The 15,200-nt window shown below is 48.7% G+C and overlaps 1 protein-coding gene across 2 annotated transcripts in view; it reads right to left on the bottom strand.

Annotated features, from left to right (window-relative positions):
* Window positions 1-295, bottom strand: part of MLLT1 (MLLT1 super elongation complex subunit) — a 35,505-nt gene extending 35,210 nt beyond the window's left edge. For both annotated transcript variants that reach the window (XM_054050339.1, XM_054050338.1), the window contains exon 1: window positions 158-295. In XM_054050339.1, the coding sequence (XP_053906314.1) occupies window positions 158-169 (12 nt within the window). In that variant the 5' untranslated portion in view covers window positions 170-295. The remainder of the gene's footprint in view (window positions 1-157) is intronic.
* Between the last annotated feature and the right edge of the window lie 14,905 nt (window positions 296-15,200).

Raw genomic sequence — 15,200 nt, 5'->3', positions numbered from 1 at the left:
GGTCATCTTTCCCTCCAGGACCGGGGCACGCCAGCCCCCCTCTCGGTGCAAGGGGGTCCCGGCCTCTCCCCACGCGTACCCCCCGCACAGGAGGGGTGGGGGGCGGCGCCGAGGGGCCCCACCCCCGCGGCAGGGCGGGTTCCGCCGCTCCTCTCACCTGATTGTCCATGGCTGGGCGCAGCGCCGTGGGCCCCGCTCGCTCGCTCGCTCCCGCCGCGGCGGTTTATGCTGGGCGGTCGGCGAGGGGGGGTCTCTCTTCCCCCCCTCTATGAGCGAAGCCGCTCTCCGTTTTCCCCACCCACCCCCCTCCCCGCCACCTCCGCCTCGGCTGCCGCCGCCGCCGCCTCTCTCGGTCGCGGCCCCTCACGGCCCCGCCGCTCGCCTCATTGTGTGTCACTCACAGGCAGCAACCCCGCCACCCCCCCCCCCCCGCGGCGCCCGCCCCGCGGAACCGGAAACCGACACCGCCAGAGCGGCACCCGCGCACCGCCAATCGCCGCGCCGCGCCACGCCAGGGGGCGGGGCTTCCGCCCGGGCGCCACCGCCCGCCGCCGCCCCCCCGCGAATGGCGGCTGCCGCGGCCAATGGGCGGCGGGAGGGCCCGGGGGGGCGGGGCCGGGGCGGGGCCGCGCCGGGTCAAGCGGGGAAGGGGTAGGCGGCCCCCCCATCCTTCGCCCCGCGCTCTTTCCCTGCGGCGTGTCCAGGCCCTCTGCTTCCACCTTGTCGGTCGCCATCCCGACCCTCTCAACCCTCCCTCGGCTTCCTCGTTGCTGGTGGCACCGAATCCTGCCCGTGTGTTCCTTTCCTACAAGGGGAACCGCAGCTCCCGGTGCAGCGGACACGGCCTGGGGTGGCGCGGCTGGGCCGAGCCCGCCCTCGGTTCTTGTTCTCCTGGTACCCAAAATGCTGGCAAATAAACTCTTTTTAAGACTCGTTTTTGAGTTTTAGGAAGGGAGCATCCTTTCTCAGGCCTGGGTGACACGAGGCAGTGATCTCCATCGAGTGTGTGCAGCAAGGCAAGAGCTGGGACAGAAGAGATTTCCCACTGAAATGCATGTGTGTAAATTTTCCCAGAAGTCTTACGCATATTCTGTTACTTTCCAGGGACTCATTTTAATGTTATTATGAACTTCAGAACAGTCAAATCTCTGCTAATTTGGAGCTGGCTCCAGCTCTGCCTGCCCTGCAAACAGAGGGAATTACAGGAGGCACATCTGTTGAGCACAGATCAAACTGAACACAAGATGTTATCATCTTCAAATAATGATCAGTGTCTAGAAAAACACTTAAAGAAAACATGCTTTCAGAGGGATATTGTCTTAACTTGCAAAAAAATAGAATTAGATGAAACTTTAGTTTAAATCAAAGCTATTCCACTATTTGTAATAGTAACTACTTCTTGTATCATCCTTCTCATTCCTTCTCATTTTCCCTCCATCTCCCCCTCATTTTCCCTCTGCCTCATTTTTCCCCTCACTGTTTTTTATGTTCCCGCAATGCCTCCCTATTTCCCCTCATTTCTCCTCAGTTTCTCTAACTTTCTCCTGTTCTCCCTCGTTTTCCCTCACTCTTCTTCATTCTCCCTTTTTCTCCCTCATTTTTCCCCTCAGTCTCCCACATTTTTCCCCAGTTTCTCTCATTTTCCTATGTTTAGCTCATTTCCCCTTAGTGTCCCTCATTTTCCCATCTTCATTTTCTTTCGATTTCTCTCATTTTTCCTTCAGTCTCCCATGTTTCCCTCAGTCTCACTCATTTTTTCCTTGTCTCCTTAATGTTTTCCTCAGTTTCTTTCTGCCCTTGAGTCTCCCTCATTTCCCTCTTCAATCTCCCACATTTCCCCTCAGTTTCTGTCTTTTTTTTCCTTCAGTTTCCTCTCATTTTTCTTACAGCCTTCCTCATTTTTGCATTGGTTTCTCTTGCTTTTGCCTCAGTCTCCCACATATTGTTTCTTTTTTTTCGTTTCCCATGTTTTCTGTTTCATTTCTCCCTGTCTCCCTAATTTTCCTTTTCTCCCCCAGTATCCTTAACTTGCTGTTTTTCATTTTTGCCTTAGTCTTCCACATTTTCCCTCATTTTTCTCTCAGTTTCTCTCAATGTTCCCTCAGCCTCCCACATTTTCCCTCAGTCTCCCTCATTTTTCCCTCACCCTCCCACATTTTCCTTCATTTTTCCCTCAATCTCTTTCCTTTTACCTCATTTTTCCCTGTCTCCCTTATTTTCTCAGTTTCTCTCATTTTTCCTGTCTCCTTCCTTTCCCCTCATTTCCCCCCAGCCTCACACATTTTCCCTTCAGTCTCCTTCATTTTCCCTTTTTTCTCTGTTTCTCTCAATGTTCCCTGAGCCTGCCATATTTTCCTTCATTTTTCACCTCAGCCTCCCACGTTTTCCATTGTTTCTTCCCTCAGTCTCCCTCATTTCCCCCTCAGCTTCCTACACCTTCCTTCCTTTTCCCCTCAATCTCTTTCATTTTATGTCATTTCCCCCATCTCCCTCGGTTTCTCTCATTTTCCCCTCACTCTCTCTCATTTTCCCCTCAGTCTCCCACATTTTCTGTTGTTTTTTTCCGTCTCCCTCATCTTCCCCTCAGCCTCCAACATTTTCCTTCCTTTCCCCCTCAATCCCTTTAATTTTATCTCATTTTCCCGACTCTCCCTCAGTTTCCCTCATTTCCCCTCAGCCTCCAACATTTTCCTTCCTTTTTCCCTCAACCTCTTTCATTTTATCTCATTTCCCCCTCTCCCTCAGTTTCTCTCATTTTCCCCTCTCTCTCCTTCATTTTCCCCTCAGTCTTCCACATTTTCCTTCATTTTTTCCCCTCAGTCTCCCTCATTTTCCTTCACTTCCCTTCATTTTCCCCTCAGCCCCCAACATTTTCCTTCATTTTCCACTCAGTCTCCCTCATTTTCCCCTCAGTCTCTTTCATTTCCCCTCATTTTTCCCCTCAGTCTCCCACATTTTCCTTCATTCTCTTTCATCCCACTTCCCCCCCCCCAATTTCCTCTCATTCCGCCCTCTCTCTCCCTGACTCTCCCCTCCATCCCCTTCTCTCCCTCACTCTCCTTCTCTCCCCCATTCCCCCCTCTCTTTTGTCCCCTCCCGCTCCCCACGCTGCAAATGGAGGCGGCGTTGGGCTCCCGCGGGGGCAGCTTTCGAGCCTCCCTCCCCACTCCCATTCCCAAAAAGCAAAAGAGGGATTTTATTTACCTCCCCTTACCCCTTCACATCCCAAATGACCTCACTGAGGTTTGGAAGCCTCAAATGAAGCAAATCTGCTTTTAGACGCGAGGCGGATTTTTTTCTTTCGTGCAACTTTCTGGTTTGAAATAGTTTGTTGGTCCCTGCGAGGCGGCAGAAAAACGCCTGTGAGCCAACACCGCTGTGTGCGACGCTCACCCATAGCCACAGGCGAGGATTAATGGGTTCCCAAATCATTCCAAAGAGCTGGTTCACCTCATCAACCTGATAGAGGATATTAGCACAGCAAAATGGTTAATCGCTTCAGTTAACAACAACAACAAAAAAGAGCCTGATTTGGATTCTTTCAAGTGCTCCGGGTCTCATTTTCCGTGTTTCTGTCTGATGCCGTCCCAAGAGACATCTCCTCGGACAGTGTCTTTTCTTCTCCCTTGAGACAGGGCCCCTTTGGCTGGGAGTTCTCATTGATATCTTTAATTGTGGACATTATTCTCGTGCACGTGACCCTTAGGTCTAAATCTTTCATTTGCTAACTCCCAATCCTAGCTATTCACTGCCAGCTTCAACGCGGCCCCTGATGGTTACACGCTCCTAAATCTTTTCTGGAAACTTCTCCATCTCTCCGAGTTTGACTCCGCTCTTGGTCTGTTGAATTCCTCCTCGTGCAAGAGATGTCACTCAGACACACAAGACCCTGAACTTTTCCTTTTCCTGAAAAATTGCCTGTTACTTCCTCTGAAACATCATTAGAATTTGCTGTTCTGTTTGAATTCCCATCAATGACAATATTTCTGTGCCTTTATTTTTTAACAGCCTGGTGTTAATGGTTGTTTTCATGCTCTCCCACACTGTCTCCCCACTTCAGCACAGCCATGTTTACTTTTGCTACTTTAAACACAAGTTGCTCCTCCAGCTTTCATCCGCTCTATGGCCTGGGGTGGGATCCAAGCATGAACTTGGGCACTTCCAAGTCAGAGATTGAAAAGCCTGAGTCAGGTTCCACGGCAACTCAGGCTGTCCAACACGTGGCCATTAAACTGTGCTGAAGGAGTTGGGGTGCCCCATTCAGGCTAAGGCTCAAATCTCGGGTTCAGTTTTGGATCCCTCAGTACAAGAAAGACATTGAGGGGCTGGCGCATGTCCAGAGAAGGGGAACGGATCTGGGAAAGGGTCTGAAGCACAGGGGTTATGGGGAGAAGCTGAGGGACATGGGGTTGTTTAGCCTGGAGAAAAAGAGGCTGAAGGGAGACCTCATCGCTCTCTGCAGCTCCCTGAAAGGAGGCAGTAGTGAGGAGGATGCTGGTCTTTTCTCCAAAGTAACAAGTGATAGGACAAGAGGAAATGGCCTCAAGTTGCACCAAGAGAGGTTTAGATTGGATATTAGGAGGAATTTCTTACTAGTGAAGCTTTGGAAGAGGCTGCCCAGGGAAGTGGGGGAGTCACCAACCTTGGAGGTGTTCAAACATGAGCCAGCAGTGGCCCAGGTGGCCAAGAAGGCCAATGGCATCTTGGCTTGGATCAGAAACAGCGTGGCCAGCAGGTCCAGGCAGGTTATTCTACCCCTGTACTCAGCGCTGGTGAGACCACACCTCGAATCCTGTATTCATTTCTGGGCCCCTCACTCCAAGAAGGATGTTGAGGCTCTGGAGTGTGTCCAGAGAGGAGTAATGAAGCTGGTGAGGGGGCTGGAGAACAAGTCTTATGAGGAGCAGCTGAGAGAGCTGGGGTTGTTTAGGCTGGAGAAGAGGAGGCTGAGGGGAGACCTTACTGCTCTCTACAACTGCCTGAAAGGAGGTTGTAGAGAGGAGGGAGCTGGCTCTTCTCCCAAGTGACAGAGGACAGGACAAGGGGGAATGGCCTCAAGCTGTGCCAGGGGAGGTTCAGACTGGACATAAGGAAAGAAATTTTTTGCAGAAAGGGTCATTGGGCTCTGGCAGAGGCTGCCCAGGAGGGTGGTAGTCGCCATCCATGGAGGTTTTTAAAAGATGGGAAGACGAGGTGCTCAGGGACATGGTTTAGTGGCAGATGGGAATGGTTGGACTTGATGATCCAGGGTCTTTTCCAACCTAGTGATTCTATGATTCTATGAAAACCTGTAGATCATAGAATCATGGAATCATAGAATCATAGAATAGTTTGGGTTAGAAGGGACTTTAAAGATCATCCTGTTCCAACACCCCTTCCATGGGTGGGGACATCCCACTGGCTCAGGCTGCCCAAGGCCCCGTCCAACCTGGCCTTGAACACCTCCAGGGATGGGGCAGCCACAACTTCCCTTGTCAACCTGTCCCAGGGCCTCACCACTCTTATGGTGAAGAAGTTCTTCCTAATGTCCATCCTAAGTTTGTCCCTCTCCAGCTTATACCCATTGCTACTCGTCTTATCCCCACAAGCCTTTATGAACAGCCCCTCTCCAGCTTTCCTGTAGGCCCCTTTCAGGTAATGGAAGTTGCTGCAAGATCTCCTCCGAGCCTTCTCTTCTCCAGGCTGAGTAAGCCCCACTCTCTCAGATGTGGCACTTTGGGACATGGTTCAGTAGGCACGGTGCTGCCGGACTGACAATTGGGCTGAATAATCTTGGACGTCTTTTCCAATCTTTTTCTATGATTCTGTATGGATGCCTGCTCCAAGCCAGCACTCCTGGGCTCTGTGCTGGAACAAGTAGTGCACACAGAGTAATTTAAAATGTGCTGGGTTACCTCACATTCAACTGTGAAAACACTCGGGGAGAGAAGTTCCTACAACCAGCCTTTGCTCCACTCACGGTTCCCATCTGAACAGTTTCCAGTCCAAGAACTGATCACGCTTATGCCCTATTTTCTTTTCAAGCTCCACCCCCAAATAAAAATCACAGCCAAGTGTAGAAAATGTGCCAGGCTCTACAGGAGGGCTCTGGGAGTTTGAGGTGCCAGGTAGCACTGGGGAAGGTGGAGCCAGAAGCCATCCAGGCTCCTCAAACTTCTACTTTTGCAGGGACACCTCAAGCTAACGAGCTGCCAGCTGAGTGCCTTCGCACCCGAGGCAGCCGTGGGCTGAGCTCCCGTTTCTTTATATCCATTCCAGCAACTTCTGGGTTCTGCAATAAGCGTCTGCAAATCCAATTAGCGTCTTTCTTTGTGGCAGTGTACGCTGGCAGAGATCTGCTGTGTTGCTGCCATCTACAGTAGGGCCACTGCCAATGGATAAGAAACAGATCTCATTTGCATATTCAAATATGCAAATGAAACATGACAGCTCTCCCTAATTTTTGTTTAGGCTTTTCATTTTTCTTCCCAGAGTCTTGCTTCAAAGAGAGCCTTGTCTTCGACTGAAAGGTGTGTGTTTAATCCAGCTTGGCCCATGGTAGGGAGCTATGCCAAGGACTGGTTCTGTCCCTTGAGAGTTGGGGATGGAGGAAAATGAAGTGGAAAGAAGACTTTGCACTGCACTTGTCCCGGTTGTTTCAGTGAAGGCTGATTTACAGTCCTGGGAAGGTGCGATGCACACACTATTGCTGCTTCGCAGCCAAACCTTGCTGGTCTCAGTGAGCATAAGTGCAGGAGGCAACACCTGCAGGGGTTGAGAAGCGAGAAGTCCTAGTGCTTTGGGAGAGGAAGTTCTGTCAGGTGCAAACTGGGACAGTGCAGCCCAGGCTTAGGTGGCTGCAGGCACCTCCTGGGAGAGGGATGAACTGCAACAGAGTCTGCCCAGAGTCTGGGGAGCAGGCACCGGCCGTGACACCTGCTCCTGGAGGCAGTTCTCCTTCCTCCCACACTGCTCCCCCTCTCCTCCTCTGCTCCCCCTCCCTGCAGGAACACAACTTCGACCTCCCCTAAACATACACAGCCCCAACCCTGGCAGCCCCTCCAGACAGTCCCAATGGCCATGCAACACAAGATGCCCAAATTGCTCACTCACTGGCCTCTATGCAGCACCTCTCCTGCAGCACAAGTACTTTCCTGTAGGCTTAGCATCGCTCACTGGGGTGCTTGGCTGTACCTCTGCTGCAAGGCCGTGTTGTCAATTCATACGTGAGTATTTGCATGTTTACGGCTTGCCCTTCCTATCCCTGGAGAAACAAGATTGTTTCACTGTCTGTCATTGTTCATTAATGTTTTCTCATTACTAATTTACTTGCATCTTCCCTTTTTCTACTCTGAACGGAAGAGCACAAGTTGTGTGGCCACTCTGTGCTTGGAGGGGCTTGGACACCAGCCAGCCAACAAGCGAGGCTGTCTCCAGCGCTTAAAGAGTCAGGCAGTATAGAAAAATTACAATTGTGTCTCACGGACTTAAGTATTAGGACACAAATCTTGCATTTGAGAGGGTTTCTCTGGGAAAATATACACCTCAACTTTGCGTCTGTATGTAATATGATTGAGTGGAAAGACCCCTAAGTTCTTTCCTAAGTCACTTTACTGCTTTCTCTGACCAGTTCCAAAATGATAGCAGTGCTCTTCATCTATTTTTATGACGCACATTCAATGACCCAAATAGTCTGTGGCATTTCCAAGATGAACACACCTGCAGTCAAACCAATGAACTATTGATATTTTAAGTAGTAAGGGGCTGATATCTTTCTCCTGGCACTCACAATGGCTTTGCTGACAACTGTCCTTGCTTACAGCCTCAGAAAGTATCCTGAGCCTGAAGTTAAGAGAGGATTCGGTTTCTCTGGTGGCACCGAGGGGGCTGCATGTTGCTTTGATCCTTGAATTGTGGTCTGTGGCCTTTGTTGTGTTCAGTTCATGGCACAGGGCTTGTCCATGTTGGCTGCCAGGGAGAGAACAGAACAGGTAGTGACAGAGAGAGAAACTGTGAGTGAGAAGGATTTAGTTCTGCAGTGACGCTTGTTGTGCTGTAGCAGGGCTTCTGGTTTGCTAATCAGTGTTGGGATCCCTCCAGGGAAGCATGTTCCTTCAAATCAGCTGTTAATCCCAGCAATGTTTATTCTTCTCAAAATGATTTTGCTTTGCCTGTTCTCTGCCTTCCCCTCCTTCTCCAATTCCCACTCCACGCTACAGTATTGGCAGCACATATTTAACATGAGAGTAGTATAGCAAGTCCAGATTGTTAATAGCCAAACCCTTCGATTGCCAAAAAGATACTCCTTGCAACTAGTAGCTGCATCTGGGAAAAATTACAGACAGCTTGGAAATTCTTTAGTTCCCTTATTAATGAAGGACTTAGTAAAATAAACCCACACTGTAATACAGTTCAGCTTAACTAAGTTCTTTTGTGCCCCAGGAAAATCTAAATTATAGCGTATTATATCTCCTGAAAAATGCAAAAGGCTTTTAACGCACAGTAACCCTCCAAACCAGAAGGAAGAGGGAAAATTTTCTTAGTAAGCAGGAACACAATGAGAATTTATTTTATTCTTTTGGTGTATTTAGTGCTGGTGAAAAGAGCCAGATGAATAGTCGCAAATACGTCATGTCCCTTGCAGATGCAACATGGGCAGCACAAGCGTCCTCAAACCGTCCCGCCAACGTGCTTCAATTCTGAATGAGAAGAACCAGCTTTCTGGGTGAGAAAGGAGTCTGGCTCTATTCAGTCCCTGACCCCTCTGCTCAAGGCTGTTAATGAAGGGGCCTCATTAACACCGAAGGTGAGGTTGGCATTATAATGTAGCTACTGGTCCACTGCAGGCTGAATCGACACCTATCAATTCATTTTGCCTGGCTATTGAGCAGCCGTCGATGACGATACCTTTCTCTTGTGCTCTACAGACAGAGGTCAGCTTTGGCCAAGTGATGTAACGGTCTGTGTCATGCCAAACTTGCCAGCCAGCTGGACCTGCCACAAAGAGCATTTCACAGGCTGGATTTGTCCAACACTGAATACAAGCTGCTGGCAGCAGTACAGGCTGGAGAAGACGGGCCTAAGCACCTTATGTGCCCGCTGGAGCAAACACAATCACAGAACAATAGGAGGGAGTGAGATTCACCGCCAAAATGTGTGTCGGCTTTGCATGGACCTTCTTTTGGTTGATGCCGAAGTCATTGAAAGGTGCTCATCTGCATGCTCAGAGAGAGGCCACCTCTGACTGGTGACTATCATCCTCGATGGGATAACCTTTGGGCCACTGAAAAATACCAGATGGGGGGAAAAAATGGCTTGAAAAATAGGACATGAAAGGAGGACGTCAGCAGGGGAGTCTGACCAGCACCAAAAAGCCTGTTCTGATTTGTTTTCTGTGTCGAAGAGTCCAAAAACAGAGTAGGAGTTACTACCCCAGACAAGTATATTGTCTGAGATATAAACTCTTCCAAAGTATTCCCAGTGTCTGGAGTTTCCTAGGGCTCTAACGTAGCAACCCACTGGCTGCACACTCGTGCTTGCTGTGTTTCTGAGCATCCTGAACTCTGGCTCGCATTGTGTGGTGCTTTTCCTCTTGGGATGGGTGTTTCTGTTATTTCCAATCTCAGTAAGTCAGCTTGAAGGTTTTCAGACCAACTGACCCTTCCCAGCATCAGTAGATACCCAGCCTGGCAGTTTGACCCTCTCCATCCTCAAAACAGATTGTGAGACATCCCCAAGCTGGTAGGGCAGTGTTTCAAGGCCTGTAAGACTCAAATCAGTATGAAATTTTTATTGTAGTGGATTCTGGGTCAGCTGCTGTCATGACAGATCCTAGCAAAACAAAGCTGTTTTGCTAGACTGGTGTGAAATGATCTTTCACCTGTCTAAACAGCAACCAGAGGTGAGGTTGCCACACATGTAGATGTATGCAAACCATCTCTAATCAACTAGCTCGGGTATGATAGCAATTCAGATAATCCCCCACACTGCAGTATGGGCTATGCAAACCTGCCTGTGACTCAGGGAATTTGGCTGGTCCTACCGTGCTGAAATTTGTCCCATGAAATGTAATTGTTATCATTGATACTGCTCCCTGTGAGACAACACTGCACCCGATTGCAGCAAAGTTACATCTTGGCAGTGTGGCATGTCTCAGACGCCTTCGAGCCCGATTCTGTTGCGTGCAGTTTCATGGACCTTAAAGCCCACCCAGTTTCAACGACCTGCCATGGGCAGGGACACCTCCCACTGGATCAGGTTGCTCAAAGCCCCATCCAACCTGACCTTGAACACCTCCAGGGAGGGGGCAGCCTCTGCTCTGTGCAACTTGGGCCAGTGTCTCACCACCAGTTAGGAAGAATTGCTTCCTAATGTCTAATCTAAATTTTCTCCCTTCCAATTTAAAGCCATTTCCCCTTGTCCTGTCACTATATGTCCATCCTCATCTTTCTTGTAGCCCTTTTTAGGTAGTAGGAGGCTGCTCTTATGTCTCCCGCGAGCCTTCTCTTCTCCAAGCTGAACAACCCCACCTTTCTCAGCCTGTCCTTGTAGCAGAGGTTCTCCAGACCTCAGATCATCTCTGTGGCTTCCTCTGTACCCATTCCAATAGTTCCATATCCTTCTCATTTTGGAGATTCCAGAACTGGACACAGGACTCCAGGTGCGGTCTCACAAGAGCGGAGTAGAGGGGCAGAATCCCCTCCCTCGCCCTGCTGGCCACACTTCTTTGGATGCAGCCCAGGACACTGTTGATCTTCTAGGCTGCGAGCACATGTTGCTGGCTCGTGTCAATCTCATCAGTCAGCACCCCCGAGTCCTTCTCCGCAGGGCTGCTCTGAATCACATTGTCCCCTATCCTGTATTGAAACCAGGCTGGAATATAAAGCGACGTACACGTGTGACAAATACCATTTCGACCAACTCAGGGAACATCGAGAATTGTCACTGTAGCTGCACTGTGGAGGCAGAGCTGTAACAAACGCTTTCCCTTTGTTACTCAGGCATCAAAATAAGGCATGGAATACATGCTGATGAGTAAAGCTGTTACACATACATTTTATATACTACCAATATTTTGGATAGATGAAGAATACAATCAATTTGGACACATTCCATGCAGTTTGGAAATGCATTATGCAGACATTGCAGATGCCGGTCATTTTCTTCCATTGCCTGTGACGATATGAACTCTATTTTAAATATATGCCTGAAATGTGTCACGCAACATCTGACATTAGGGGAAATCATATTACTGCAGCGTATGGGCAGCATATAAGGTCACTCACAAACTGCTTGAAAACAACAATCATATGCATATGGGTCTATAGCTGTGTGTACGATGATTCCATCACAGGGGAGGAAGGGGTTTGTCCCAGGTCCATGTTGGTCACCGGCGATGTCAGTGCTGTTGGACTTGTGATGGGGAAGGCTATGAGAACAAATACAAATAGTGTTTGGTGCCTGGATATTGCTATAATAACTGAGCAATTCATAGAGTTTTGTGGAAAGTGAGGCACAGTAAGGAGCAGAGAAGACCCATGTTTTTAGTGACTTTGGATCATTAAAGTCATCTTTGTTTGAGGCTTCTGTGTTATCACAGAGCAGATCTTGTTCTCCCTTTCACACACCCACTTTGGACTGGGCTGGCTCTCTGGGCTGAATGGAGTTGGTACACACTGGGGATTGTAGAAATGTGTCAGAGCCCATCTTTAGCCTATATCCATCTCTTTCTGTAAGGATGGCAAATACTATTCAGTGTTACATGAGTAAATCTTTATGTCTGATAGGATGATTCACGGTGAATAACAAATTCAACTTGTTGCCATTTTTGCTCTGTTTCACAGATTTGGGTTTGATTTCACTTGGCAGCACTCTGGTGGATGTTAATACTTGGTAATGTTAGGATAATAAACAGCAAAACCTCACATACATTAATTTTTGCATTTTCACATTACACTTCTTCATTGATTACTTCTAAAATTGATCCCAGAAAGCACTTAGTGAAATACTGCAGTTTGCATTTCATTGGCATCACACGGCATTATTTCTGGCTCCAGCCCAGCAAAATATATTCTTAAGTGTAAGCAAATGCCATTGCTATCAATGAAATTATTCATATCCTTAAAATTAAACATATGCTTAAGCATTTTAGTGTGCCGAGACAGCTGGTCCCTTATGGAAGGCCTATCTAAATAAATGCAGCGTCGATTGCAGGTTGTGAATTTTATAACCCGATGCACAATTGAATATTGCTCTTGGTGAATGCTTCAGTATTTGAGATAAATCTCTGTCTTTTGTTAAATATTTGTGACAGAGAAAGTAAGTGTGCCAACCCAACTCAGTTTCACATTTAAACTTGTTTATAAAACCCCACGTGAGCTCGTGAACTGGGACCCAGTGACTGCATGTTCATAGAAAGTGAATAAAGCGGAGCAGAAAACAGTCCTAATTGAAACCACGTTTGGGGCTGCTATGGGTAGGCACTGAAAAATTAATCCTTCCATTTTAAGCATTTTGATAGCAGCCATTACTGAACTGAAGTTATTTGAACCACTTTGTCAGACCAACGTGAACTGCTTGTTTTTCTTCTGAAAACAGCAGTGAGAATGTGTTACTAAGTGGAACCAAATCTCAGGGTTTTATAGAAACAGCTGAAGAGATCGTTTGATCTTTTGATTAAAAGTCTTTTTTTTTTCATTGACTGGTTTATCTGGCTGCGTGACAGCCGGGCTTCTCCTTACTGAGAAGCAACTTTTACCCACATGTCTATGATCACTGGTCAAAACCAGCCCCGATTATGTGTGCGGCCACCATGTGAGCTGATACAGAAAGACAGAGGCAGGGGACCTCGAGACCCTGACTGCTGCAAACACAGTGACAGGACATACACTGAAACATGACTTTCATGTAATCAGGACCTGATACCTTTCATCTGTCCAGAGCAGCCATCGATATCTGGAATTTCCTGGCACTTATTTATGTCCCTATGGCTGAATTTGTGTTATATGAAAAGTGGATAGCGAGGCTGGAGGTGAAACAGTGAAAACAAAACATCTTTCCTAGCAGTTGCGAGGTGAGCGTAACAGATTTGTCAGCCGAGCTGGAAATGCTGTATCCAACCTCAAAAGTAGCACTTAGAGTTGAAAGGACAAGGCTTTTAGAGGTCATAATTTTTGGAGCTTATCTCTTCCCTTCCCGTGTTTCTTAGCCCTTTGCCTTCCCGGTTTCAAACTTTTGACTGTGATCCTGGGAGATTCAAACTAAAAAAAGAAATCAAAGCCGAATCGATGTTGTTTTAACATGACTCCACCAGAGGGTTCTTTAAATCAATCGTAAAGATTGCCAGGCTGGCAATAAAATCCCAGGACTCGGCGACATCCAGTCCGTGTTTCAAAACTGTTCTCTTCCTTTCTCTTTGAGACGGTTAACAACTAAAGATCTTTTGCAAAAGTCATGAGAGACTGGAGCAATTTCTTCTCCTGGCATTGTTAAGAGCAGGGGTTGGGTTATTATTAATTACTTTTGCATTATTTATGCAGATCCATGAATGTGCAATGCCTTTTACAGATAAATCACTCTGCGTTGGAAAGTTTCCAGTCCATAAGCCAAATCCTCCGGTGTAAATCTAAACAGCAGGAGGGACTCGGTGCGGCGGAACAGGTAAGCGTTAATCCTTGATGCTGCAGGACTGGTGCGTTATCAAAGTTATTATTTCATTTGTGTTGCAATTGCACCAAATACACTCAATTGATGGTGTTGTTTCACAACCTCTTTAATCTGGCATCAGTTGAAAGCAGCAGCCTCTATCCTCTTCCTCATTCCTGCTCCTTCTTTTGCCTCTTTTCTTGTGGTTTAGGCAGCCACATGGTGAACCAAATCAAGGAAATGATCCCAGTTAAGGCTCATCTGGCAAAAATAAGGAAAGGTTTAATTTTGGCCGGTCCTAGCTCAGATCCCCGAGTGCATGGATTTATAGCTCTTCCTGCCTTGCCTGTTTTCTGAGAAAGTGCCTGGTTCCACGCGGAGAAGCACTCATGTGGCCAAGGGTCCCTATACAGAAGGTTCTGTCAGAACTCCCCGTGGCCTGCATGGGTTGAGAAGGGACAAGTGTTGCCCTTCTCCCCCATGAGGGCTCCAGCTTTACCTGTTCAGCGCATTGGTCATCCCTGCAGGACCCCTTTCAGCTCAAGGCAAAAATATCCTGACTCATCCCTGCGACAGCCCCGCTTGCGGGGTGTCTGTCAGCTCTGCCATGCGGGCTGTACCCCACACGCTGGAGCTGGGGTTCCCTGCCTGGAAGGAAAGAACATCGCCAGCAGCTCAGGGACCTTGTGGAGGGTGGGACCAGGCTCAGATAACCCTGTGCAGACCCAGGGACGTCCAGACCGCAGTCACACACCGGTGTCGGGGCTGCTTTGCTCTCTCAAGCTCCAGCCCCTCTTGGAGTAGGAGGCCCTGCCTCCGGCGCTGCAGTCCTTTTGAAGCTGCTTTGTGGGTTTCTTTTCTTTTCTCCCTTTCTTTTTTTTTCTTTTTTTTTTTTTTCTTTCCCTCCAGGTTCTCAGGGTTGGGGATTCAGCTTCTGGCTTCATCCAGAAATCCCAAAGGGTTTCAGATCCCCACGAGGCCTCTCAGTGTCTTGATCTGCTTGAATAGGCATTTTTAACGCGGCCCCGGCTGTCATCAGGGCCTGTTACAGTCACTCAACTGCAGCAACATTGTTCTCAAGGCAGCGGTGCCTGGGACACCTCCCTTATTACCATACCGCACAGGGGATTTTGCCGCTGGGTTTCTCCCCCAAAGCATCACCCCAGCTCAGCGACTGGAGGTGGCCAATTAACCCTCCTCTCCCACTCCCAACCTCCATCCCTTCGTGACTCTCTCAGCATCTCCAGCCTGCAGAGCTGCTGGCACCTGTCCATCTCCAGCGGTCCCGTCAGAGGTGGAGGTGACCCCCTTTTCCTGTGCCAGGCTCCCTGGCAACGCGGCCTTTCTTTGCGAGCAGCCTCCTCCACCCCCTGACGGGGAGAGGGGCTGTGAAAGCCCCGCTGCACTTTTGAACTTGCTGCTGGAGCGTTCAGTGGCTGCGCACGACAGCGCCGACGGAGGGGCTGAGCCCAGCGGGGACCCGGTGCAATTGCCCAGAAGTTATTAATAGGCTGTAGAAGAATGTGATGGGCTGGGGAAGGGGTGAGGCGGGGGAGGGCAAGAGGAAGCAAAGCGAG

Source organism: Cuculus canorus, chromosome 27 (genome assembly GCF_017976375.1).
Source record: "Cuculus canorus isolate bCucCan1 chromosome 27, bCucCan1.pri, whole genome shotgun sequence".
NCBI classification, from domain to species: Eukaryota; Metazoa; Chordata; class Aves; order Cuculiformes; family Cuculidae; genus Cuculus; species Cuculus canorus.
The sequence above is the reverse complement of the archived record's forward strand: the minus strand, read 5'-3'. Positions and strand labels throughout refer to the sequence as shown.